The sequence below is a fragment of the Danio rerio genome, chromosome 16, assembly GCF_052040795.2.
Source record: "Danio rerio strain M-AB ecotype USA chromosome 16, GRCz13ab, whole genome shotgun sequence".
NCBI lineage: Eukaryota > Metazoa > Chordata > Actinopteri > Cypriniformes > Danionidae > Danio > Danio rerio.
In genome coordinates, this window is record NC_141036.1 from 25,242,501 (window position 1) to 25,269,647 (window position 27,147).

At 37.1% G+C, this 27,147-nt stretch overlaps 2 protein-coding genes across 4 annotated transcripts in view; both read right to left on the reverse strand.

The window, feature by feature from the left end:
- si:ch211-105c13.3 overlaps nucleotides 1–2,676 on the reverse strand; it is a 19,099-nt gene extending 16,423 nt beyond the window's left edge. Inside the window, exon 1 of the mRNA XM_087286990.1 lies at nucleotides 2,604–2,676. The gene's annotated coding sequence lies outside the window, so the exon portion shown is untranslated. The remainder of the gene's footprint in view (nucleotides 1–2,603) is intronic.
- Nucleotides 2,677–4,663: 1,987 nt separating this feature from the next.
- tlr19.1 (toll-like receptor 19, tandem duplicate 1) lies at nucleotides 4,664–20,112 on the reverse strand. Of its 3 annotated transcripts, none has more exons than XM_087285525.1 (4): nucleotides 16,595–19,219; nucleotides 14,455–14,663; nucleotides 12,063–12,168; nucleotides 4,664–5,729 (listed from the first exon to the last, which is right to left on the reverse strand). In XM_087285525.1, exons 1-4 carry the CDS (start codon nucleotides 19,142–19,144, stop codon nucleotides 5,664–5,666), a joined length of 2,931 nt encoding a protein of 976 aa, XP_087141651.1. In that variant the 5' UTR covers nucleotides 19,145–19,219; the 3' UTR covers nucleotides 4,664–5,663.
- Between the last annotated feature and the right edge of the window lie 7,035 nt (nucleotides 20,113–27,147).

Sequence of the window (27,147 nt, forward strand, 5' to 3'; positions counted from 1 at the left end):
GAAGATTAACTTTACATTTATGATGTTCCAGACTGCATCAGAAAGAACTTGGTTCTTTGTTTAGTTCTTTTAATGAGAATACATTTTTAAACAAGGTGTAATTTTACACTTGATTTTCAAAAACAATGAAAGTAAGATGATGCTGTGTGCTGACTACAGTATCTTCAGGCCCATAGCCAACCTTTTGAAAGGGTGGTCCTTTTCTGTCAAAAAGTGGACTTTTTTGCAGTTATTCGCCCCATTGTTTGAAAGGGTGGTCCTTTTCTGTCACACCTCACCGAAAAACATATTAAAACACACACACTGGAAAAACACCAGTAGCCTACACGATAAAATAACTATAAAAAAGAATAATATTCTGAAAACATTTGGTTCATAGGCAAAAACATTAAACACACTTGCCCTTGTGTTGGTTTTTGTGTATGTTAAATGCTTGTTAAATTTTATTATTCTGATGGTGAAAACTTTTCAAAATAACACTTCAGAAGTGCCCTCTTATGATGTAAACTGACTTAAAAAGTCATATATATATATATATATATATATATATATATATATATATATATATATATATATATATATATATATATAATTTCATGCGTTTTCATATTTTGTTTGTTGAGGGTGTACATTTTTTTTATTTGAATGTATTTATTACATCTATGCAAACGTGTCCTCCACCCTCAATTATGGAGCAGTCTAGCTGTCAAATCAGTAAAGATTTAGTTTAAAATAAAAAACTAAATAGTTCATTTATTATTTTTAATTGTGAACTCTTTTTTTTATTATTTAAAAAGTTTTACAAGATGTTTTACGTGTCATTTTTACGTGTCACGTGCCTTAAGATAAAATGTAAAAAAGAAGCTTTAGTGATAAAATAAAAATAAAAAACTAAAATACTTAAATGTAATGATATTTAAAGAACTAAGCATTGCTGGATTAGCTTGTTGGATAGTGACCACACTTTTTGATGTACTAAAAATATTTCCTATGATTTTGTTGAAGTGCTTACACATTACTATCTGACTACAAAGTGTTTATTTACAAATGTGCATTTCTGTTTTATAAATAATATTACGAGATTAGCATTAAAAATGTATAAAGAAATATGAAAATGTATTATAATCCATTTATGATTAATAAAAAAAAATAAAAAAAACTATTAGGAATTTGTTAAAACTTGTTTTAAAATAAAAACTGTAGCCAGCAGGGGCAGATTTAGTGATTTGGGGGCCCTAAGCAATGGGGGCCCAGAAGTCCTAGAATGCAACTTTTTGCTGTTTTTTCTTTTTCTTTTATCACTAAAGCTTCTTTTTTTACATTTTATCTTAAGGCACGTGACACGTAAAAATGACACGTCAAACATCTTGTAAAACTTTTTAAATAATAAAAAAAAGAATTCACAATTAAAAATAATAAATGAACTATTTAGTTTTTTATTTTAAACTAAATCTTTACTGATTTGACAGCTAGACTGCTCCATAATTGAGGGTGGAGGACACGTTTGCACAGATGTAATAAATACATTCAAAAAAAAAAAAAAATGTATATATGCATGAAATTATATATATATATATGACTTTTTAAGTCAGTTTACATCATAAGAGGGCACTTCTGAAGTGTTAATTTGAAAAGTTTTCACCATCAGAATAATAAAATTTAACAAGCATTTAACATACACAAAAACCAACACAAGGGCAAGTGTGTTTAATGTTTTTGCCTATAAACCAAATGTTTTCAGAATATTATTCTTTTTTATAGTTATTTTATCGTGTAGGCTACTGGTGTTTTTCCAGTGTGTGTGTTTTAATATGTTTTTCGGTGAGGTGTGAATCATTTCCTCAGCACGTACTGGTCTGTCAGCACTTGAACAAGTTTGACTCGGTGTCACTGGGTTATCAGACAGTTCCCACCACCACTGTCTTATCTCTTTATTGATAATTAACGCGGATCTGGTGGCCGTGTCGCCGCTGACACATTGAGGTCGAGCCTCGTCCGGTTGAGGATCGAATGCAATTCTCCCCCTACACCCCAGTAAGATCTTAATAAAGGTCGAAGATATTCACCTCCGGCGGGCGGTTTGTCTGCGCGTGTGCACTCTGAGAAACCCCTCTGAATTGATAAGCAGGTTTCTGATTTCTCCGGTGTAAAAGGAGAAGGGCTTACGTTACATTTGTAGGGAATTGGATCGTCTACTTGTACTCACCGGACAAGTGAGCCAACGGTTACGGTCTGAAATATTCACGGAAAGTCGATAGATTAAACGGAAAGTGACACATTTGCATTCGACACGGAACTTTATTTATGGAACACCGTTAACTTGATGCCAAGTTTGGGTGTTTGCCTAAAACCGTTGTAAAACCAGCTATGCCTGACCAACGTAAACGTGCCCATGGAGCCAGCTAATAATACGTCTATATGGACTAGATATAAAAATACCACTTTAGATTGTGTTTGTAGAAGCAAGTGCTGTATTTCCAAAAGACATATGGTTGAAATTGCAACAAAGCCATCTTATTTTATTCCAAACCAGCTTAATCTTGTCAGATACAAATGTTGTCCTGCATCCTGCATACCTCTTAGGATCAAAAAAGAATGCTTACCTAGTTTTGTAATGAATCTTCTCTACTGCTGATTCTTGCCTCTCCCAGGTTAAGCCAAAAATGCCTCTTCTGCGACGTCCAATCTTCCCAAGTTGCTTTTTTTCCCATCAAATCACTGGGCGTACACTCAGAACTTTATGGGTGGGGAAAACAGGATATATTACTCAAGAGAGGTGTTGTGTGGACATAACTGCCCTGAAAGCTTAGTGTGCTGTCATAACCACACTGGAAAATGAGGTGAGAGGTGAGGAATTGTTTTACAAAGTGAGTAATAACATCTCAACCATTTTAACTTCAAATCCTTTCAGCAGTTTTGGCTTTCTGATTTATTACAGTGGGTTTGATGCCAATTCATTGGCCCTTGTCTAAATTACCCATGAGTGAGTGTATGTGTGTCTGTCACAAGTAGGTGCATGTATTCAGGCTTAGTGAGACACTAATACAGTGAGATCATAAACCAGCCACAACCTTTGTTGGATAATTCTTTCCATGTTTTCAGCCAACTCGCTTTGTAACATGATAGAAGTCATTTTTTTTACTCCGTATCTTTCTTTCTGCAGATATGTGCATATGTCAGGGAGGGGAAGAGAAAGAATGCATGCAGGCAGTTTTGTGTGTGTGTGAGGGAGAGAAAGCTGCAGTGCGCACGGCATACCAGAACACAATTATCAAGAACATGTGCTTTCCAATTACCTAGACAAAACCCTCACAGTCCAGTGATTCTCCTCCACCCTGTTCGCTTGGCCTGCCACCTCTGTGTTTTGGTTGGTACTATGCAACATTAATGTAGGTTTTGTTTGCCTTTATGAAGCAGTGTTTGGTGTCATAATTATGACACTACAGGGCAGCAGTGTTTCTGGCTGTTAGTGTCATTAAAGTTTTAATCATGTAACTAGTTCAAAAGTTCATGAAGTCTAAATAAAAAATAAAAAACTAAACAAATGGTGAAGAGATCAGATTAAATGATAAAATTTTAATATTTTGCACATCATTTTAAACTCTGGAACCTCATTTACACCATTATAAATAGTCACTTAATCAGGATTCTGATTGTTTGAACTCCAATTTAAAGGTTCACGAAACCCTTGAGTACTTTTTTTGAGATTTTAACAGATTTATGTGTGTTGAACATCTGTTAAGACAATGTTAGCACCTGCTAGCTTTAATTATGGGGAAAACTGGATGATTTTGAGCTTTTGCCAGCTAATTTCAGCTTCTGGGTTTAAAATTATTTTTGGGGCGGGATTAAAATCAGCGACATGGCGCAAAACTGCAAGTGCAAAGTTGACGCGTCGGTTTCTTATTATCATTCATAACTGAGTGTTCTTATCCTATGAGAAGAGTCTGCTTCTTAATTACTCATAACTGTGCAAGCTTTCCGAAGGCAAGGCAGACATGCCAGTGCCAAGCTGTGAGATCCAACCTTGATGACTGGGTGAAACCGCGTCCATGGACCCACGACACACAGTATATAGCCATTCATGAAGGGTTGTATGTGTTTGTTTCGATGATCCACAGGGCATGTTGCATGTTTTTCCCTGCGATGCTGTCAGGGCTGTTTGTGTGCAGCAAGCATTTTTGTCGGGAGAGCAGTATGAGAATTGGAGAATGGTGGACGTTGTCTTTTGTCAGGAGTTCATTTACACTTACACACATTGCTGTGCTGCTGTGTTTGCTTAAATCCTCTAGATTACCAACAGGGCTAATAATTAACATAGACAGGGCAAGAGACCTCTGCATTCAGACCCGGGGATTGAGGGAAAATTCCTCAATTAGTGTTTATATAAACACCGTTATCTTTACAATTGTACAAATTGTGGTTGTGTGTATGAAATTACAAATAACAAATGTAGCAAGGCATTAAATTACTGTTTATTTCTTTGCATTTTAAATTTGTAAACTATAAAATCATGCGTCTCCTCACGGTTTGTGTCTCATTTTGTGAGCAGACTGACAACAGTTCTCCGCTCCCCTCCTTCTCCCCTGCTCCGCTGGCCACGCCCACCCCTGCCTCTGATTGCGGGGCTCCACGCCCATTATGATGCATTTTTTTTTTTATTCTGAGGTAGACTTAAACCGAAAGTGGGCGGTGTCATTGCCCTTTAAGAAAACACAGGCAAATACAAAAACACTAACAAATTGAGAAAGCATCTTATCCAGTTTCACTTTGGACCCTTTTGACAAAAGTGTTGTGTTTGGACATTCAGCAGTGAAAATTAAACCACAATGAACTGAACTAAACTGAACCTAAACTCTGAAAACAGGACTGACACAGTTTCAATTCACTTTAATCTTCTATGTTAAGCTGCTTTGACACAATCCACGCTGGAAAAGTGGTATAAAAAATAAAGATGAATTTAATTGAATTGAATTTAACAGTCTTCATGATCTTAAATTCTTGTTTTAAATGTTCTATGTTTTTAATATTTAAAATTTTCAAAGCATTTTAAATTAACGTTTGAATGTTTATATGCATTTATAAATGTGTCATCATTTTTGCAGCAAATTACATAAAATGAATTTCTGCTTATGGGAGGTGTTTCTAAAGCTGCGGTCACACAAGAGTTTGAGCTTACGAAATTCTGTCTTACGGCGCTGTGAAAAAGGGCAGGATTAAACAAGATGATTAAACATTTAAAAAAAGCGAGCGATTGCTCCATGCTTTAAATTCTTGCACAAAGAGGTCATGTTTTGATCCTTGATTCATCTCACAGTCAAGTTATGCGGTTTGGCAGGTCAGAGTTCCCCAAGCTTGAACTTTCCAATGCAGCATTCTGCGAAAATTAACGCACGAACTTGCGTTTCCAGTCTGACGTATTCGCGTACGTATGAATGGAAAACTATGGGGAGAAAAGTCTAGTGTGACCGCAGCTTAATGTAGTGTCTATTGAATGTCACACCCTCTGTTTGTTCCTGCAGCTCCAATCACCTCTCTCCCTCACCATCCACTACAAACCACACAAGTGAACTATCACCTGATTACTGATCACCCGCACCTGCACCTGCAATCTTCCATGCACTATAAAGACTCACCTCTTTCACTCACTCACCGGCTGGAATCTAAGTCTGATGATTCTCCTCATCGGCTCTCCCTCTTGTACTCTTTTGTGGATGTCCTTTCTTCTCCTGTGGATGCAAATACACCTGCTTAAAGGAAGTGACTAAACGATGGCAGAGGACGTATTGTTTTACGTTTGTTCACAGTTTACCGTCCATTTGTTATGGTTTAGATGGCAGTCTCCGTGAGGAGCTACCATCCCTGTTATTAATAAATATTTTAAAACTTTGTTGGTTCTCCACCTCCTTCTTCCCGGTGGCCAAAGGGCCGTAAACTTCATTACAGTGGTGTCGAAACCACGGGATAAGGAGGGACAAGTTGTCCATTTGCCCTTGCTGCTGAGAGGGGGGGCAAGTATTCGGGAGTTAACCCGAGTGGGGGAGAAACCCGTTCATCTGCCCAAATTGCCAGGGCGGCCTGAGGCTGGCGAGTAAAGGATCTGCCTGCTGCTGTCTCCCAGCATGGGGAGGAGCAAGGGACGCGGGGCTCACCACCGGAAGGGAAAGCACTGAAGGGAGCCATCCCACAGAACCTGGGCGAGTCGCCCCGATCCGCCCTGATGCCTTAGCCTGCATCCGTCTACCGAAGCAGGAGTGGAGCAGGAGACCAGAGATGCCGCCAGCCAGCCGGAAGAACCGCCGCCGGACACGGACTGGTGGATGGATTCCTCCACAGGGCTTCGAACACATCGTCGCATCTCTCAGCTGGTGGAGGGCTGAGTGGCAGCGTGTCTGGAGAACAGAACCCCAATTTTTTTTCCTCTCTCCTCTCTTTCAGTCTACACTGTCTTTCCTCTTTTTTTTCCATCTCCTTTTCTCTCAGCCCGTCTCATATAGGTCTCGCGGGTGCTGTGGTTATTAGTGCTAAAAATATACAAACTATAAGGAATTGTACAATCAGGACAATAAAAAAAAACAAAGAAAGACTCAGTTCTAAGGTCTCTAAGGGCCTACTCTCACACTGTGCCATCCGTACCGTGCCTAGGCCTGTTTCCCAGATTGTTTGAGAAGTGTGAGTGCGCTGAATCGGGCTCAAGCACAGTTCACTTGGCCGGCCCTGGCCCTGTTGGAGGAGGTGGGTCTGAGCGCGGTTCACTTGGGCTTTAAGTCCGAAACTGAAAGCGAGACGTGACTTTTAAGGGATTGTTTCATTTGGATTTATTAAATATTCTTACTGTTCAATGAACTCAAACTGCCGTAGTTTATTAAATACGCAAACTCCTCACTGCACGACAGCTGTGCGCCTTCAGCAAACCTCCTCATTCCTGCAGCACGAGGACTTTATGATTATGAGCGCCAAAAGTGGCGGATCTGTTCGGCAAAATATCTGACTGCGTGTCACCGCATCCCTAAGGACTGTTTGGCGAAATATTTGACTGCATATCACTGCATATCAAACGACTGAAACGATATAACTAGAAAAATCTCCACTGTGGTGCTGAGTGACAGCGCTTCTCACTGAACAGCACAGCAGCGATGACGTAAGCATGCCGAGGCCCGATTGTGGTGTGAGTGCGGACCGTCGGGGGAGACGGGAGGGGGGTGAAGCGTGCTTTGGCCCGGTTCGAGGCAACTGTATATAGTGTGAGTACGGCCTAACACTTCCACTGTCTCTTTTTAGACCCCCCTAACATTGTGAGACATATGTTGTCAAACTGATATTTTCTCAGTTTGTTTGTGTTTTTGTATTTGCATGTGTTTTCTTAACTTGCAGTGCAGTTGAGCTCTCTCAGTCAAAAAGATGTACTGGCAAGAAGTTGCAATAAAAATATATGAATTGCAAAAATTCTGAATTATACACAGGCAAATACAAAAAAAACAAGAACAAATTGAGTAAGCATCTTAATTAGTTTCACAATATGCTTGCAAACTCTTACAACACATGCAAATACAGAATAGTGCAGCAAATAGTTCAGACCAAAATAGAAATGTGTCAAGGCCCCGCTAAAAATTTAAGAACCTAACAGTTACCTCTTTAGAGTTAGCAGTTTATTACCATTAATTGTGCAAATATTCAGGTTATTAGTGCTAAACATATACAAACAATAAGGAACTGTACAATCAGCACATTAAAAAACAAAAAACACTCACATCTACGGTCTCTAACAAAACCGCTGACTCTTTTTTGGCCGCCCCGACACATTTTTATTGTGATGCATGTGTTGTCAAACTGATGAAGATATTTGTTTGTTAGTGTTTTTATAATTGCATGTGTTTTCCTAACTTGCAGCACATTTGAGCTCACTGGCACAGTAGATGTATTGGCAAGAATTTGCATTAAAAAATTATGAATAAAATAAAAAATAAAAAAATTATATTATTTCTTTTTAAGTTAAGAAATTATAATTATAGTATAATAATTTCTTAATTAGATTTTTTGTCTTGTTTATAGTCCAAATACCTAAAAATTTTTAAATCAAGTAAAACATTGTCTAGTTTTAAGAAATAATATGCCAAATTAAAGTGAGTTTTTCATTAAAACAAGCAAAATAATCTGCCAACGGTGTTAGTAAAATAATCTTATGTCAAAAGGAAAAACACGATTATTTTACTTAACTCATAAGCAGATTATTTTGCTTTTTTTAAGAAAAAACTGAATTAATATTGGCCTATTATTTCTGACAACAAGAAATTATGTTTTGCTTGCCATGAAAATGTTTCTTGATACAAGAATTTTTAGATATTTGGACTAGAAACAAGACAAAAATATAAGTAAGAAAATCATTTTTTTGCAGTGCAAGAAATAAATATACAATTATAAATAAAAAAAATTATAAATAATACAATCAATCAATCTAAAGATACAAAAATCTGAACTGTGAGATGAGATTAAAAAGTTAGAATGTGAATTTGTATACTTTTTTCTGTCAACCAATGGCAGAAATGGCTTCCGTATTCTCCTCATTAAAAAAAAAAATAAAAAATTTAAGTCAGTAAAAATCTGATCAAACTGCTTAGAATTTTTCCCAAATTTTTTTTTTCAAAAATATGTAATATTATGGGTATTATTTTGGTACTAAGATAAGTTTTGTCAAACCATAAAATAATTATCTAGTTGTAAAATATAACCCAATATATCAGATGGAAAACACTATTTAAACCACAAGTATTGCATGCTGTAAAACAGGACACACCCAACCCCTAATCCTATCTGCCTGAAGATAGTGGAATTGCAAAAACTCAACAGCAAAAATAAGAATAGAACATGAACTGTACATTTGAATAGCTATTATTTAGGCTATTGTTTATTTTCCTTTTATTAGGCAGTAGTTGAGTAAATCATTTCTCCCAGTTGTCAAGGTAGTAGAGAGTTGCTCAACTTCATAGGTGTAACTTCTGAAGTGAAGTTTCAGTGCTAACAAATGCATTGCGCAATCATAGCCTGTAGCAAATCTCAAGACAATGCTGATTTACTTCAATGATGACATCATGAGGACAACTGACTGATTGATTGTTTTATGTTGTGAAATCTATCAATTGATCGATCATCAATACAAATAAAGCAAAATACCACAAAAATTATTTATGGTAGATTTTGTAACAATGTTTTCTAAAGCATTCTGAACAGCTTAAAACAATTGTCTCTATGATGTGCTCCATAGAGCTCAGCGCAGTTACATCATTTTAAGTGCATATTAAAAACAGCTGTTGATGTTTCTTCTTTCACATCTGGTTTTATGACTCATATAAAAATGTCAAAAGTTGTAAAGACTTCTGATATCACTTGACCCATGTAAACATGCTGGTTTAATGTACATCATCAACCTAGTTTATATATGTTAACTATACTGTAAAGCAGAGTTTTACTTTTTCCTATATAAAAGGCCAAAAAACAAACTTGATTAAGGACTGTAGGCTGAATATTTTACCAAACTGGATATATTAATTTTGCCATGGGTAATTTCCCAATTTATTCGGTAAAATTTAAAAATAACATTGCTTTAAATCATATTAACCTAATCATATTAACTAATGTCAATCATTTTTAACATTTTATAATGTTAATAACTTACAGTATTACAGTAAAAACATGCTGGCAGATGTATTGTGCATTGTCCTGTTATTTATCTGTCAAGTGGTGTCGTAAATTCGACGTCTAATCAATTAGAAATTATCAGACCAGAGGTTTTGAATATCAGAAAATAGACTTTATTCTCCATAATGAAGCCGAGAAAGAGCAGAGCAGACCCCAGAGCATTCTGAAGTCTCTCCTGGACACCTTCTGAAGTCTCTCCTGCACCTTCTGAAAGTTCAGTGTGTTTGTTACAATTTTTATACAAGATTATTTGACCCACCCCTAAGTCTCTTTTTAACTCTTGACCATTTCTGAATAGGTTTCTAGTCTAAGGGGTCCTGCTATTCTTGGCTCTCAGCCCACTAGCTCATGTCAGCAGAGATGTTACAGGTCTATGCCAGCAACTGTTTTGACACCAAAGTTCTCTTTCCATAGATGCAACTTATGCAAAAGGATTAAGTGTTTACATACATTGTCATGAAAGCATAATCACTTGATAATATGTTACTCATTATAACTTCTGACACATATAACTTCATACAAGTATTTAACATATATAATCAGTGCTTTACATATTCAGTTATTCAACACAATCAGTCACTAGCCTTCTCCTAGTGTTGCTTCTGTGCAGGCACTCTCATCTTACACAGACATATCACTATATTTTTAACACAGGCTGGCATGTTTGCTGCAAACACTACATACATTTTGAGAAGAGAAAATTAACTGCTTTACACTTAGAAAATACTTCACACTGAGAGAATAGAAATCTTCTTCAGTGGCAGTATTTACATTTTAGAAGTGGGATTAATTAAATTTAATCATTTATTTATTTATTTATTTATTTATTTATTTATTTATTTATTTATTTATTTATTTATTTATTTATTTATTTATTTATTTATTTATTTATTTATTTAGTAGCACAACAATAAAACAAGGAAACAAAAGATTAAGTTAAATTCAAAATTATGATCTCTGTCTATCACCCCAACCACTTTCCCATCATTCTCCCTCTTTTCAGAAGAGCCAGATCAAAGGTTACCATGGGCCAACTTTGGCCCCCGGGCCCTACTTTGGGCATCTCTGCTGTAGGCTATATGATTTAAAAAAAAGAAACCAATTATTTTGGTGTAACTGCGCCCTCTTGTGTTTAAAGGAAGCCATTGTCAAATTTATATCGAACCGGAGAAGCGGGACTATTGGGAAATTAAAACTATTGGATAAATTAAAACCTAAAATTTTACCAAGACATTACTACGTTTCAATTATTTAAACACGCTTTGACCGTAGTGTTGAAATGAACCTATAAAAGATAACAGGAACTGAAAGCAGGTTTTCTATTCTGAAAGTATTTCAAGCACCAGTGGTTTTACACTTGAGTGTTTAAGAATGTTTATCGCCCTTTTCTCTTAGTGCTGAGAATTTTTTTTTTACACAAAAGTACTTCTTCAAAGTACTTATTTAGCTAAAACAATAAAATTCTTGAGATTTTTGTGGAACAACTTTTGTTTTATGTTCAATCTAGCAATAAATAAATAAATAAATAAATACATAAATAAATAAATAAAAACTTAAACTTGTACTTAATTGTATCTATTTAAAAAGTAAAAGTAGACTTTAACTTCATTGTTTACACCCTCATGAAATCCTACATATATGCACAAAAATATTTTTAGAAAAAGAAGCAAAGATAATGCAACAATAATCCATACAGCATGTAGAAAAATTTACTTTTTAGATATGTACATTGTTTTTTTCACATCTGCAAAAGTGAACACTTTTAATTTAGTAAATTTATGTGCAAACAAGAATAGAAAGGATTACAAGAGCAGTTTAATTATAGTTTCAGTTTAATATTGGTTAGGATTAAATTCATAGAGACATTTTTAATGCATAAATATAAGTGGTTAACACTGATAAGCATTACAGTATACAAAACAAACTATTATTATATTTATATAATAATATAATATAACAAAACAAACAAATTATTATTATATTAAAATAAAATAAAATTCCAGTGCTGGATTGTGGCAGGAAGGGCGTTTGTTGTGTAAAACATTTGCCAGAATCATTGCCGGCTCATTCCACTATGATGACCCCTGATATATAAGAGACTAAGCCAAAGGAAGATAATTGAATGAATAACTTTTCTTTTAAAAAAAATAATATATATATATATATATATATATATATATATATATATATATATATATATATATATATATATATATATATATATATATATATAAACGTTCCTTGTATTCAATCATGGAGCAGGAACCTGCCAGTAGTTTAAGAAGCTTCCTGTAACACAAGTGAGATTTTATTTCAATAAACACAACTCTTTCTTGAAGCTTCAGTTCAGATGTTTTTGTACTTACAGAATCTTCTGCAATGTTCCTCCTTAGTCGATCCCAGAAGTGCTCTCGGTCTCCTTCATCCTCTGGCCAGTCCAGATATGTACGGGACCTCACCAGTTTTGCCAAACTATAGAAAAACAATAAATATACTGTATGCTATGTGTAAAATGAGAAAAGGAATGTCTTAAAGTGGTCCATTAAAACTTGCACACAGCAATTGTCCTCTTTACAAAAGATATAATTCATTTTCTCCTCGAAACATCGATTTAACATGTTAATCGAATTAACATGTTCTCATAAATCAATTTGTTTTTATCTTAAAGTTTTAGTTTACCCTAAAATATTCTCATCATTAACACTATAGTTGTTCCAAATCTTAATGAGTTTCTTTCCTCTGTTGAACAGAACATTTTATTGTGACGAAAGCTGAAAACATTGACTTTCACAGCATTGCGAAAGTCAATAGTTCATTCATTTCCTTGTCGACTTAGTCCCTTTATTAATCCAGGGTCGCCACAATGTAATGAACCGCCAACTTATCCAGCAAGTTTTTACGCAACGGATGACCTTCCAGCCACAACCCATCTCTGGGAAACATCCACACTTACATTCACACACACAGTCATACACTACGGACAATTTAGCCTAAAAATTCACCTGTACCGCATGTCTTTGGACTGTGGGGGAAACTGGAGCACCCGGAGGAAACCCACGCGAAGGCAGGGCGAACATGCAAACTCCACACAGAAATGCCAACTGAGCCGAGGTTCAAACCTAAGACCCAGCGACCTTCTTGCTGTGAGGCGACAGCACTACCTACTGCGCCACTGCATCGCCATCAATAGTTAACTTCAAAATGTTTTCTTTTGTGTTCAACAGAATAAAGAAACAAGCAAAGCATGAGTAAGTGACCACAGAATTTTCCGTTTTGGGTGAACTACACCTTAAACATCAGCAGTTGCAATAAAAAAAATTACTCCACACTCTCAGAAATAAAGGTATCTGTCACTGGGGCAGTGCCTTTTCAAAAGGTACATTTTTGTTCCATACAGGTCATTAAAGGTACTTATTAATAGCCAAAAAAAGTACTCATACACATACACCAAATGTGTACCTCACACTACCTTAAAGTTCATTTTATTTTATTTTATTTATTTATTTTCGAACAAAAATATCACACATAAACTTTAAAAAAAAAATGAAAACAAAACATTTTAACATGGTCGAAAATGGAGTGGGATAAGGCATAAGCTTAATATTCTCCCACCCAATTACCACATACAGTACATCATTTGTTTATTACTTAAACTTATTTATTCTTTTACTTCTATCTTTTTACATTAACATATTTTATCCTTTTGGCATATTTGACAAATAGTATGTTTGATTCTATTTCTACCTTTTCATTTTGTAACATAGACCCAAAGAAGAAAAAAGAAAAAAATTCATTTAAAAAAAGTTAATTTGAATTTCATTTTCCTTCGACTTAGTCTATTTATTCATCAGGGGTTATCACAGCGAAATGAACCGCCAACTTATCTAGCATACATCAGCGGATGCCCTTCCAGCTGCAACCCAGTACTGGAAAACATCCACACGCACTCATTCACACTCATTCACTATGGCCAGCTCAGCTTATTGAATCCTTCGACAGCACATGTTTTTGGACTTGTGGGGGAAACCGGAGCACCTGGAGGAAACTTACACGGACATGGGGAGAACATGCAAACCTCACACAGAAATGCCAACTGGCATTGAACTAGCGATCTTCTTGCTGGGAGGCAACAATGCTAACCACTGAGCCAATGTGTCGCCCTGCCTTAAAGTAACAAAAAGTAAACTTAAAGGTACTAGTCCATCTGTATGGTACAAATATGTATAGGTATTTATGAATCAGGGGCGTAGATTTAGTATGGACTGAGGGGACGCGTCCACACCAATATCCATCAACGAAATGTCCCCACCAATAATTTAATACACTTTAAAAAGTCCCGCTGTCAATATTAACCTGGATATATGCAGAAAGGGTTTAATCTCGTTCTCTCTTCGAGTCGCACCGCCCCCTAAACACATATGAACATTGCTTGTTTGCGCCTTTCCCTGCTGTCATGTGAGAAGCTGTAGCTGCGTTCAAATACATTCAGCGAGCGCCAAAACTGCGCAGGTGAATTTGTGTGAAGGTATGTGAGGTGTGTGACACGCAAGTGAGGATGAGAAAGAAAGGTGGAAATAAGGAGCTTTTTTTCAACGAAAAGTTTGTCACATAAAAGCATTTGGCTTCTTCTGAATGAGTCCATCATGATAATAAAGTTAATGTCCCCCCTCCCCCCTCTTTAACCGACCCGACCCCTTTTGGTGACCTTTGTTACACTAAATGTTGCCGTTTTATGTAAATGCACACTTCGCCACTTACCGATGAAAGGCTGAGAGCTCAAAGGGAGAGATGTGTTGGAGGAAGATGAGGATGAGACGGTGTTTCTGCTCTTCCAGCTGCCGGTGTGTGGCCACTCGCATCTCCAGACCACACCAGTCACTGCGCAGATACCGCCGGCTGATCAGACAAACAGTGCACTGACTGTTGTGGATGCTGTCTGTGATGTTGTCCATGATATCTTTACCCACCTGTTGTTAACAATAATAGGTGAGGTTGCAGATTTTTTGTTTTAATACAATGGAGATCAAAATGAGAGAAAACCAACAACTGCCAAAACTTCAAGGTCACCAAACATATTTAAAGGTGCAGTATGTAAGTTTGACACCCAGTGGTTGAACTAGATATTACATTCCTGTATCAAAACAAATGCAAATGCAGGTTGCCAGACTGAGGACCAACAGCAAGTCTGATGATCGAACCTAAAGACCTATTTAAATTATATTATATTCACCTTATTCTCAGCTGTCGAGTGGGCGCTGCCATTTGAATCTTTTTGTCTCGCGACTTCCGGTCACATTCGCTTCCATTCATTTTTTGATGTTAACAACTGCTCGTTACGCTGCTTGATGTTGCAATTTAATATTTTCTTATTATATTATGCTACTTGGTCTTTGTAGTCATGCAAACATTTGTTTGTTGAGCAAGTAGTTTGGCCATTTTCTGCCGTTTATTATTCCTAGTCATTTCTCCCATAGGCGACTGAATCGGAAGTTCTAAGACAATCGCGAAAACAGGCGCACTTCCGCATTTTAGAATAAGGTCAATAAAAGAAGCAGCACACCATAGAAGGAATATAGGCCATTTTTATTTTATTCTAAACAACACCTCAAATTTATATATTAGAAACGGCTTCTATTTCTTGCAGCTAAACAACAGAAAACTGACAATGATCACCTCAGGTAAACCTCATGTGCTTTATTCGGTGTCAAATGCTAACAATCTGAGTTTGAATGCCATTTTACATTACCATACTACTGAAAGCAGCAGCAGAGAGTTCACCTCAAATCTTGAAAATAAAACAGGAACTGTGACTCAAAACCAACACATTACATATCAAGTGCATGTTCTTTGCTTCTGAATGGCTCTATTAAAATTCGGACATGTTTTGTCTGGTGCAAGCAGTCAAATTGTTTATCACTGCAAATCTCGTCACGTAGCGTGTTGTTAGGACACAGGGTTACAATGTAACCTGTAAACCTAATGTTTAGGCTAGTAATATTTTTTATTATTTGCTAATTAGGAGTACCTCATTTGGAGGCTGCTACTTTCCACCGTAGTTCGCATTTTGATGTCAGACACATACTTTGAGAGTCTTCCCAACTGGATAAATGACATAAGGCAACCCCAGGTGCTGAAATTTAATTGGCTAAACTGGCATTGGGCAGGTTTATGGAACCAAAACAAATACAGCCGTTCTGGCACGGAACACACATTTTCAAGCAGAATATCTGACTTCAGCATTGTTTTTTTAATTAAACAAGACTGTTCACTTGGCATGTTTCTTAACAGCTTTTGCTGAGGAACATGTGAAGAAAGAACTGGTCCAAAAATGACTTTCGTGAAAAAAGCAGGTGTAATTTTTTGTAGGGTCCAATAGAAAACAGTATATTCATTGTTTAACCCAGAAAACACAAGATGTTAAGAAATCAGAGAAATGTCAAGAAGGAAGTGTCATGTCTTGAGGGTGTTTTCTGCAGTAAGAGTTTAATCTCTTATACAGACTCATGACAGAGTGATGCAAATATTTATAAGAATCTCCTTCATGTTGGACAATGTACCCTGCAACACAACAAGTAAAGCAAATACTTAAAATAGTCAGACCAGACTCCTATCTAACCCACCTAAAATAATACTATAGTAATTTATAGTAAATAAGTAAAGAAATAACTGAAGAAATATTTGATTGTGCTACAATCACTGCTGTTCTCTAAGAATGATCTTCTACTTGATCTTTGTTGTTGTTGTTGTTGTTGTTGTTTTATTGCGTTTCCTTCAAAATTCCTTCAAATTGTGAACAAGGAAGATTATATTATTTCTGAAATCAAGTCTGATTCTCTAAATTTGATCTCCACTCTATTTAAAAAGAACATCATCATTATTATTAATTAGGAAAACTCACCTCAAAGTCTCTGTTGTGCAGACACAGTCTCAGTCTTGGGTTACCTTGTTCCTCCAGCCGAGGAGCCATTTCCCCCAAAACCCAAGCCTCATCCTGGCTGCAGAAAGACACAAATGCATCATACTGCATCTCCTTGATCTCCCCATAGTCATCCTCCATTCTTCTTCTTCTCCTATTCCACCGTCGACCAAACCTCCTCTCCATCCAACCTTTCAGGCGTAAGAAGAGGACAAGTGAAGGCCAGCGAGCAAATTGATATCCAACGGCTGCCAACAACAGAAGACTAATGCTGCTGGCTGTGGCTACATAGCAGATGTACTGCGCATCAGTCTGGCAGAGCTTCTCCATTGTGGCCAAGAAGTTGAGTTTCTGATAGTGCCAGACACACTGCTGCTTTTGCAAGTAGATAACCTGCACTTTTTCAGTGCTGTCTGCCCAATCAAGTAGCCAGCCATTCTCACAACTGCACTGGAAATCTACTCTGTCCAGAATGAACACTTTTAGCACTGGTAAAACCCCAAACACACCATCAGTCAAGATCAGAGGACTGTCACTGTAGAGACGCAACAGCTGCAGAGAGGTCAGATCTCTGAACATGCTCTTGGTGAGGAAACTAAGATGACAGTTTACCACCACGAGGGTCTGGAGTTGAGTCAGGTTCCAGAAGGCACTCCTAGATTCTGTGTAATTGGGGAAGTTCAACCTTGCGAGTTTGAGATGCTTGAGATGGTGAAGATTATTGATTGTAGCGTAATTGAGAGGTGCCCTTTCAGCTCCGCCTGAGATCTCGAGAGATTCCAGGTTTAGGAAATAGGGAGCCATAAAACTGTCCTTGCAAAGGAAGTAGGTGCAATTGACTTTCAACTCACGGACTGCCATTAAAACATCACTATCACAGCCCACAAAACCCAGTCTCTCTCCATTTAGTTCCAAAGCAAATGTTCCATTGGGTGGTGATGCGTTTCCAATGTAAATATTAGTTCCATAATGTGCATCGATGCTGAGTCGCTGTAACTTTGGTGGAAATTCAAAAAAAATGTTCTCTAGATGCAACTCATAAACATATTCCAGTCTACCAAATGACAGTTCACAAAGCTCCCGCTGGTCCCAAAATGTTCCTGTCTCTATGGTCTCAATGATGTTATCGTTAATCAGCAGAACCTCTAAAGCCCGAAGGTTTTTGAAATCATTGGCTGAAAGCTGCCAGATCTTGTTTGAGTCAAGTTGCAGGATTTTAAGTCGAGGCAAACCTCGAAATGCATGCAGCTGTAGGGTTTTAATGGCATTCTGGCTCAGATAGAGCTGCTCAAGAAAAGGCATACATGCAAACTGATCTCCATCAATATTGGTGATAGAGTTTCCAGTGAGGTCCAGTGAGGTTAAAGACCACATTGTGCTGTTCGCAACAAAACAAAAGGGAGCATCTGTCAACTTCATGTAGGCCATTTGAAGGGCCTGCATTTCCAGTTTACTGGTCCAAAACCTAAAGTCTAGGTTGTCTATTTTGGAATTCTGGATTAATAACTTTGTCAACTTAGTCCCACAGTCCTTCAAGTCCTCAGCAGTTAGTCTGTCTATTGATGTATAAACAAGGCTGAGTGATTGCGAATAAAGACTCGATACAAGATGACACAAATCTTTGAAGTTTGTTGAGTATTTTTTTAATACTTTCCCTTTCAAAGTCAAATCATTGACTTTTCCAACTCCAGACTCCCAAATACTGCCCAGGGACTTGCCCTCGAACTCCAGAAAAAGGCTTGAGAGGTTCTGGAATATAATTAAGGAGTTTGCTTGAATATATTTAATATTGTTCCCAATTAAATACAGATTTTGAACCCCAGAAAGGGCAGTAAGCGGCCAGGTCATTGAGCCCCCTGGACATCCTTTGTTCTCAATTGTTGAAATCTCACTGTCTTCTACATTTAGGTGTCTTAGCCGGGTCATTCCATTCGAAATACAACAGAAAATTTCACCAAGGTCTTGTGCGCAAGTTCTGACAATGTCTAATCTGATTAAACTAACCAATGGGTCAAATATACCACTGGATCCATTGAGCAGCATCAGACCTGTCAGTGACAACTCCTCCAAATTATTCAGACCAGCAAATGACCGATTATCCATTTTGACCAATCTGTAGAGATCATCACTGAAAAGCATTGACAGATACTTAAGATTGGGGAGTCCTTCAAAGGCACCAGCCTGAACTCTCTCCAGACGTATTCCATCTATGTGAAGTACCTCCAGAGAAGGTAAGTGTGAAAAGGCTTTAGCAGGAATGCTCGTAATATCTCCAAAGACACAAAGGGTTCTAACCTCAAAGCCTACCTGTGACAGATCAGTGCTCAGGTCTGTGATATTGCAGTTTGCGTATGGACCCTTTCCTGGATAATGGAGGCAGTGTGGAGTCCACGGCATTTGTTTGAGAAGATGCTCCTCTATAGTAATGCAGCGCTTTGTTATTCGAGTTAAAACCACATTGCAGATACTTAAACCTAATGCAAATCTCCAAAAGAAGCGCAGGAAATTAGAGTTTGTTGTAAACGCAAACATTTTAAAGTAAGTCTAGATGAAGCTGTCTATGCCTTCACTCTGCAGAAGTTTATCATTTGCCTTAAACTTCACACTGGACTTGTTTAGACCATGCATGAACTATTCTTTCGCTCACTTCCTCTTTCTGTGAAGAAGAAATTTTTTTTTTAGTAAAGCATCTTAAGCCCTGCCTCTTTTATAGTGATTATTATTTCTAATTGAACCACCAGCTTATATTAAACATTTATTTAAATTAATATTTGTGTTTTTTTAATGCCTTGTGTCACCATAGGTGCAGTCACATTACTGTACATGCCAATGTCTTCGCATTCCCATTATGGCAAGGTTTAGTTTTGACAACCCCTGGCAAAAAGTATGGTATCGCCAGTCATGGTTATTCAAATGTTTAATTGTGTAGAAAAAAAACAAACTAACTCACACATGCCACAAAACTATTTCCATTTAACAATCCAACCTTCTGGCTGTATGAAACACAGACTGTAGTCAATTACAACTGTTTTCACAGATCAAACAGAAGGAAAAAAAAAATGGAATCTAACAAATTTAAGGAAAAAATGATATGGAATCACAAAATAAAAACACCACTAGTACTTTGTTGAACCACCTCTGGATTTTAAGAATAACTTGAATTTTCTGAGGCATGGATTAAAATAACAGAGTGGCTATAAAGCAGAGGAATTATGACTTCACCTTGTAGGCCAATCAGCTGCTAGCAAAAAAACTGGTTCCCTCGCTAAAATCCTCATAGAATTTTCCCATAAGCTTTTTGAAGATTGCAAATAATAAGCTCTGTGTTCAAACACAGTTCATCACACTTACATGTTTTGCCCAACTGGATAATCCTGACACGAAAATATAACTTTTATCACTTTTGAGTTGTAAATGCAAACGCAAGAACTGAAAAGCAAACATTAGGCTATAAACGGACAACAGTGCCTTCAGGGCGCTTACCTGTGATGTCTGCACCACCCTGCTTCAGACAACTTTTCAAGCTTATTTTTAGCAACGTGGTCCATGACAAAGATTTACTTTCTCTGTTTATTATAATTTAATCCACGCTATATATTATAAACAAATAAATACACAAATACATGTCTTTTGGATATTTTTTATGTCGGAAATACATTTGTTTTGGTTACGGTTGTTGTAAAAGTTTTAAAACACATACTGTATTTTTTATAAATGTGCCTACACAAGTGTATTGCTCGCATGCCCACTTACCTTAGTGAGGTGTAAGTGACAGGTTTAACAAATGTCTGCAAATTCTGTCATGGACAGAGAACAACGTTTAATATTCTTTTGTGCACGAAATATAGTGAAAATCAGCCCATACAGTCACGTGTGCTATAAATTGTAAAGAGGAGTATAAATATTGCAGTTATGACATAGTTAAGGGTTCAGATGAAGATAAAAATTTGACAAAAAAATTAACTGATCACATTAAAATGACAATATTTATCTATTTGTACTCATTTATTCATATTCACACATTTACATTACTGTGAGCAGGAAAGAGACAGGCTGCACTGGTAAGCAGTATCTTCATTATATTTAATTAAAATAAAAGATCAACAAATTAGTCTGTTATGACCGTCTCTACAAGTGAAGACAATATCTACACAGTATGAATTCCAAATTAGAAAAATACTACAAACTATAAAATACTATTTATGAAGATACTAAAATAAGACAAATCCAAATGCCCAACACAAGCGGGCTATGTTCCAAACCAGTTCAGCTTGATGACGTATAGGGCCCTATCATACACCCTGTGCAAGATGGTGAAAGAGACATGTTTGGTGAAAGACATGTTTGTCCCGATGTATTGCTATTTTCAGACCAGCGCAATCCTAATTTTCCAGCACATTGTTTAAATAGCAAATTTATTTGTGTCACTTTGTAGACTCATGGGTGTTCCGGTCTAGAAAAGAGGTGTGTTAAGGCACATTGTTGGAGCGTTGCTTTTTTGAGGAACCAAAATAGACAATAAGCTGAAAGCAGGTCTAAAGTCCAGCACAGAGCGCGTTAGCTGTGTGCCTCGCGTACACATTGCTTAAAACACGCAGGATGTAGAGCAATACACAATTATCTTTACAAATTAAAATAATTAAAGGAATAAAATATGGCAAAAACAATTATTTACTACATAAATATAAAAAACACTGCCTTCTGCCTTTTTCATCTCAGGGTTTTTTTTTTTTTTAATTTTTTTATTCACGACAACTTGCTTTTGTATGTTATTATTATTAGCAGTATTATTTATTATCTGCATATTTTTAATTAGTTTTATTAAAAACAAGCTTAGATTTGTCAACCTGTCAGGTTTTAGACTATATGGTAATAGCACGTGTGTTTGGATATAACTGTTTTTTTCTTTTTTATTCATTTGCTGGAAATTAGACCTGATTTTAGAAATAGTTTTGAAACGAAGTTTTGTGCTTAACAAGCTAAATAAATAGTAGGTTGTAGTATGTAGACTAATGGATTACTTCAGTGGAGTGGTCAACACTGTTTCCTTATCCACAAAAGAGAGAAAGGCTAATTGGAGAAGACTCATTCTTTATCTTCACGCTGCAGATGGTCTGTTTAACTGTTTTCTCGCTTGTGAATCGTTCAGTTTTTCCACTTAAAAAGTCCACCCTGTAAATACGCCATGGTGCGACGCAACTGACTCTTAAAGGGAATGGGAGATGGGAATCTAACTGGTTTAATGCATGTTATGCTCAAAACACACCCATAACTCATTAAGAGAATAAGCACAACCCTGTGAGACCATGCACCGGGGCACAGAGCGTATTTTTTCATCCTAAAATAGTAAAAGTGAATTCAGACACGTCCAATGCTTTTGAGCCATGCGCTTTAGACTATGCACCTAGATCATTAAAAAAGAGCCCTGAAAGTGTAACTAGCAAATACTTTCTATAAGTACCGTGTGGAAAGCATCTGCCATACTTTTTGTTGCTATATTGTGTAAATAGCAACTGATGCTATTTGAACTTCGTGTAAATAGCATATACCATGTTAAAAACAGCTGCCGATGTTTCTTTTATAACATCTGGTTTTGAATCTCATATAAAGACTTTTGATATTTTTTTTACCCATGTAAACATGCTGGCTTAATGTAGCCTACATCATCAATCTAGTTTCTGTATGTTAACTATACTGTAGAGCAGGGATCACCACACTTGTTACTGGAGGTCCAGTGTCCAGCAGATTTTAGCTCCAACCCTTATTAAACCCACCTGAACAAGCTAATCAAGGTCTTACTAGGTATACTTGAAACACCCAGGCAGGTGTGTTGAGGCATATTTGTAGCTAAACACTGCAGGGCACTGGACCTCCAAGAACGAGATTGGTGACCCCTGATGTAGAATATTTGAGAAAAAAAGAAAACAATTATTTAGGTGTAACTGCGCCATCTTTTGTTAAAGGAAGCCATTACTATATTTACAACTAAACAGAGAAGCGGGACACTTGAAAAATGAAAACTTATTTTATCAAGACGTTAATACATTTCATGTATTTAAACACGCTTTGACCGTAGTGTATAAAGGAACATTCATAACGGGAACTGAAAGCATAATTTCTATTCTGAAAGTATTTTAAGCACCAGCGGTTTTACACTTGAGTGTTTAAGAATGTTTATCGCACCTCTCTCAGTCTTTCTTCAGACGTTTATAACAGCAATATGTCAGACTAGGGGTGGTTTAAAAAGTACTGCAAAACTATAGATCTCTATATAGCCCATTTCCACTGTGTGTTACGGTACGGTTTGGTATGCTTTTGGCCCGTTTCCACTGAGTGGTACGGTATGGTACGGTACGGTTTGGTATGCTTCTGGCCCATTTCCACTGAGTGGTATGATACGGTTTGGTACGCTTTTATGGCCGTTTCCATTGTCAAAGGGCGTACCGAACTGAACTGTACCGTACCACTTTTTCGGCACCCTTCCGAAAGGGTATCAAACACGAGAAAGGGTACCAAAAGGTGGAGCTACATCTGCAGCTGAACGCTGATTGGTTTAAGAGATACGTCACAAGCTCGTAGAGCTGGACAGAATGAAAACAAAGGAACCGCCATGTTTTTCACAGCCGAGACATTACATGGAAATTCAATATGCATTTAATAAGGAGCCATGGATGATCCGAGCTCACACAAACCTTGTCGTCATCTTGATGAACAGCCAGAGAGCCAAAAAGAAAAATCTGCCATGTGCTGTTGTTGCATTATGAGCCCATCTAAAAGTGCGAGCGGTTTTGCTTTCTTCCGAGAGATAATAATAACATGTGCGTGATTATAGAAGTGTCTTCGTCATCTGATCCATTCTGAAAGAAAAGGACAAGAGCCAGAGTGAAGCGCGAAAAAAAGGAGAAGCCTGACAAAACACAGGAGCAAAATTGTTTTAGCAACCTGAATCATGAACAAATTGCCATGTTTATCTTTGCCTTTTGGACTATTATGAACTGGGAATGACAAAATTACTCTCTAACAGAGCTTACATGTGCTGGTGAAGATTACAGACACTGATGAGAGGTTTGTGCTGACTGTGGGCAATGTTGCATGTGTTTAATAACTCAAATAATTACTAAATGTATGTTTTGTGTAGATTTTTTTCTGTATATATAGACTGTAAGGGTCTGTATGTGTTCATATATGTTGCGTTTATTCATTTATTTTTTATAATTACAGACGTTACAGTAGGCTATTTTGCACTGTCATTGATCTGCAGTCATAATCAAATCCTGTTCATAGAAAAGTTAGTAATAAACATTTATACACAAGTATTTATGTGTATAAAGCATCTGTTTTGTGAGAAGTGCTTCTCATATGATATGTGAATGACCTGTACAGCTTTACTGTATACATTTTCTCGAGCAAGATTGACGTCGACTTAAACTTTCTGTCATTCACCACACCCACCAAAAGGGTACCCTTGGTAGTGGGAACGCAAGCCTGATAAAGGTGACCCGTACCTAACCGTACTGTACCAGTCAGTGGAAACGAGCCATAAGATGCTGAGAAATGGTACTACTATATAAACTTTATATACAGAAAAAAACTTAAACTTGAAATCAATTGTACCTATCTAAAAAGTAAAATTCGCCTTTAACTTCATCATTTACACCCTCATGAAATCCTACATAAATGCACAAAAATATTTTTAGAGAAAGAAGCAAAGATAATGCAACAATAATCCATACAGCATGTAGATAAATCATTGATTACTTTTCAAAAGTTTGCATTGTGTTTGATTTGTTTTTGCATCCGTCCTATATACAGTAGCCTACTAGCATTACATGACCTAATTTTTATTTGCATTTACCTCTAGGGCATACACATCTGCAAAAGTGACTACACTTAATAAATTTAAAATTCCTCATTTTAAACATTTGTGTCTATGCCTTCACTCTGCAGAAGTTTATCATTTGCCTTAAACTTCACACTGGACTTGTTTAGACCATGCATGAACTATTCTTTCCCTCACTTCCTCTTTCTGTGAAGAAGAAAATGTTTTCTTTTTAGTAAAGCATCTTAAGCCCTGCTTCTTTTATAGTGATTATTATTTCTCATTGAACCACCAGCTTATCTTAAACATTTATTTAAAGTTATATTTGTGGGTTTTTTAATGCCTTGTGTCACCATAGGTGCAGTCACATCACATGCCAATGTAATAATAAGCTCTGTGTTCAAACACAGTTCATCACACATGTTTTGCCCAACTGGATAATCCTGACATGAAAATATAACTTTTATCACTTTTGGATGGATGTCTTCAGTGGAGTGTACAACACTGTCTCCTTATCAACGAAAGAGAGAAAGAGAAAGTAAAGGCAGATTGGAGGAGGCTCATTCTTTATCCTCATGCTGCAGATGGTCTGTTTAACTGTTTTCTCCCTAGTGAAGCATTCAGTTTTTCCACTTACAAAGTCTGTCATGTAAATAGCAAATACACCATGGCGAGGCATTTACTTTTAATTTCCCTTGAGTACATTTTAGTGCTGTACCTGTACTTTTACTCCAGTACTTTTCTTCTGCAGTCACTAATTTAATTTTTTCTTGTCTAGTGGGATGGGCTGAGTAGTCTTGTAATTCGTGTCCAATGAAATCACACATACAGTAGAAGGTAAATCACATCATAATGAACTACCTCAAGACATGGATGATTTATAATTGCAGCAAACTGTTCGGAAGCAATAAAAGTGTCCAATAAAATGTCCAAAATCTATAAATGCATTGACCCAGAGATTGTTTAGATGCATGTCACTGATGAGAAAATGACGGATGTTTACTGTATAATGACCGAAATGGCCCCAAACTCCCATCAGGCACAAGACGACAACGATGTCAGATTGATATTGTACCTCAACATGGGGATGTTGCTTTTTTTTTTTTTCAAATGAAAATTGTGTTGACATCAGAATCCAACGACCAACCTAAAATCACATCAGAAACCCAATGTCCAACATCAGACCAAATATCAATGTCTAATAATGTTACAGCTTGACGTTGTGTGGACATTACCACTATGATGTCTATTAGATGTTGGATTTTGGTTGCCATACCTGACGAATAAATGTCAGTATTTGATGTCAATATGATGTTGGTTTAAGGATGTTGGTTCAACGTTGGATTTGGTCACTTTCTAACACAACCTAAATCCTTAGACATTGGCTAAACATTGAATTTTGGTCACCTGACATTACAACCTAAATCTAACCTTATATTAATGTCTTATACTGCTTTCACACCAGACGCGGAACGTTCGTGAAGCGCAAGTGATTTACATGTTAAGTCAATGCAAACACGCGAATAGACATCCTGCGGCACGATACGCGTGAATGGCGCGGCGCGAATGACGCGAATTGCCCGAATTGAGCATTTTGTGCGTTTGATGCCTAACGCTCGTTTCGCACAAATCGCTCGAGAACGAAAATCTGAACTTTAGCGGACATTTGCGCCACGTTAACCAATCAGGAGCTTGCTCTTGTGGGGGCTGATTGTGACGTAGAACCTGTTGATGGTGTCCCGGGGGAAATCCTACAGCCGACACCAACAACAAGTCATCAAACTGGGCTAGGCTCAGTCAGAAGCACAGCTGAAAGCCTCCATCATCCAGGTTAAGTTTCTGGAGGAGTTTATGAGCTCACAGAGCTGGATGCACCTCTTAAAGTATCTAGTGGACGCAGACACGGCCCTAAACGTATCGACGTTGCTTTTCAGGCTTCATAAAGCACATAAACACTGTTATTTTCTTCATAAAATCCATGTTAGCCATTTTGCAATGAAGCTAGAGTCACAGGGCAGACAGAAGCCCTGCCCATCACGCGAATCCGATTCTGTTCTGAAGTAAATTTGACGCGCGAATAAAGCGGGTTTGACACGCGAATGAAGCGGGGTTTGACGCGCGAATGAAACGAATAAACTCAAATGTTCACGCAACTATTTATGCGCGAATAGCACGATTTATCCGCGCGTTCCGCGTCTGGTGTGAACGCAGTACTTTTGAAAGGTCTACTTTTTAATCATACTTTGAGTAATATTTACAACAGATTCTTTTAATCTACTTGCCCTATATTTTAAGACAAGTACTGGTACTTTAGTAGTATTTACACCACTGGCTGGTGCACAGAATGTATTTTTCCATCCTTAAAATAGCAAAAGTGGATTCAGACACATCCAATGCTTTTGAGCCATGCGCTTTAGACTATGCACCTAGATCGTTAAAAAAGGGCCCTGAAAGTGTAACTAGCAAATACTTTATTTAAGAACCGAGTGGAAATAGCATCTGCCATACTTTTTGTTGCTATTTTGTGTAAATAGCAACTGATGCTATTTGAACTTTGTGTAAATAGCATATACCATATTAAAAACAGCTGCCGATGTTTCTTTTATCACATCTGGTTTTATGAATCTCATATCAAGACTTATGATATTATTTTACCCATGTAAACATGCTGGTTTAATGTAGCCTACATCATCAATCTAGTTTATGTATGTTAACT

Excerpts from the sequence above, each read along its gene's own strand:
- tlr19.1 (XM_087285525.1), bottom strand. The coding sequence starts at position 19,144 with ATGTTTGCGTTTACAACAAACTCTAATTTCCTGCGCTTCTTTTGGAGA. Across the intron at positions 14,664-16,594 it reads TGCACAACAGAGACTTTGAG|GTGGGTAAAGATATCATGGA; the intron begins GTGAGTTTTCCT and ends TGTTAACAACAG. Across the intron at positions 5,730-12,062 it reads GGAACATTGCAGAAGATTCT|GAGAAGAAAGGACATCCACA; the intron begins GTAAGTACAAAA and ends TTGCATCCACAG.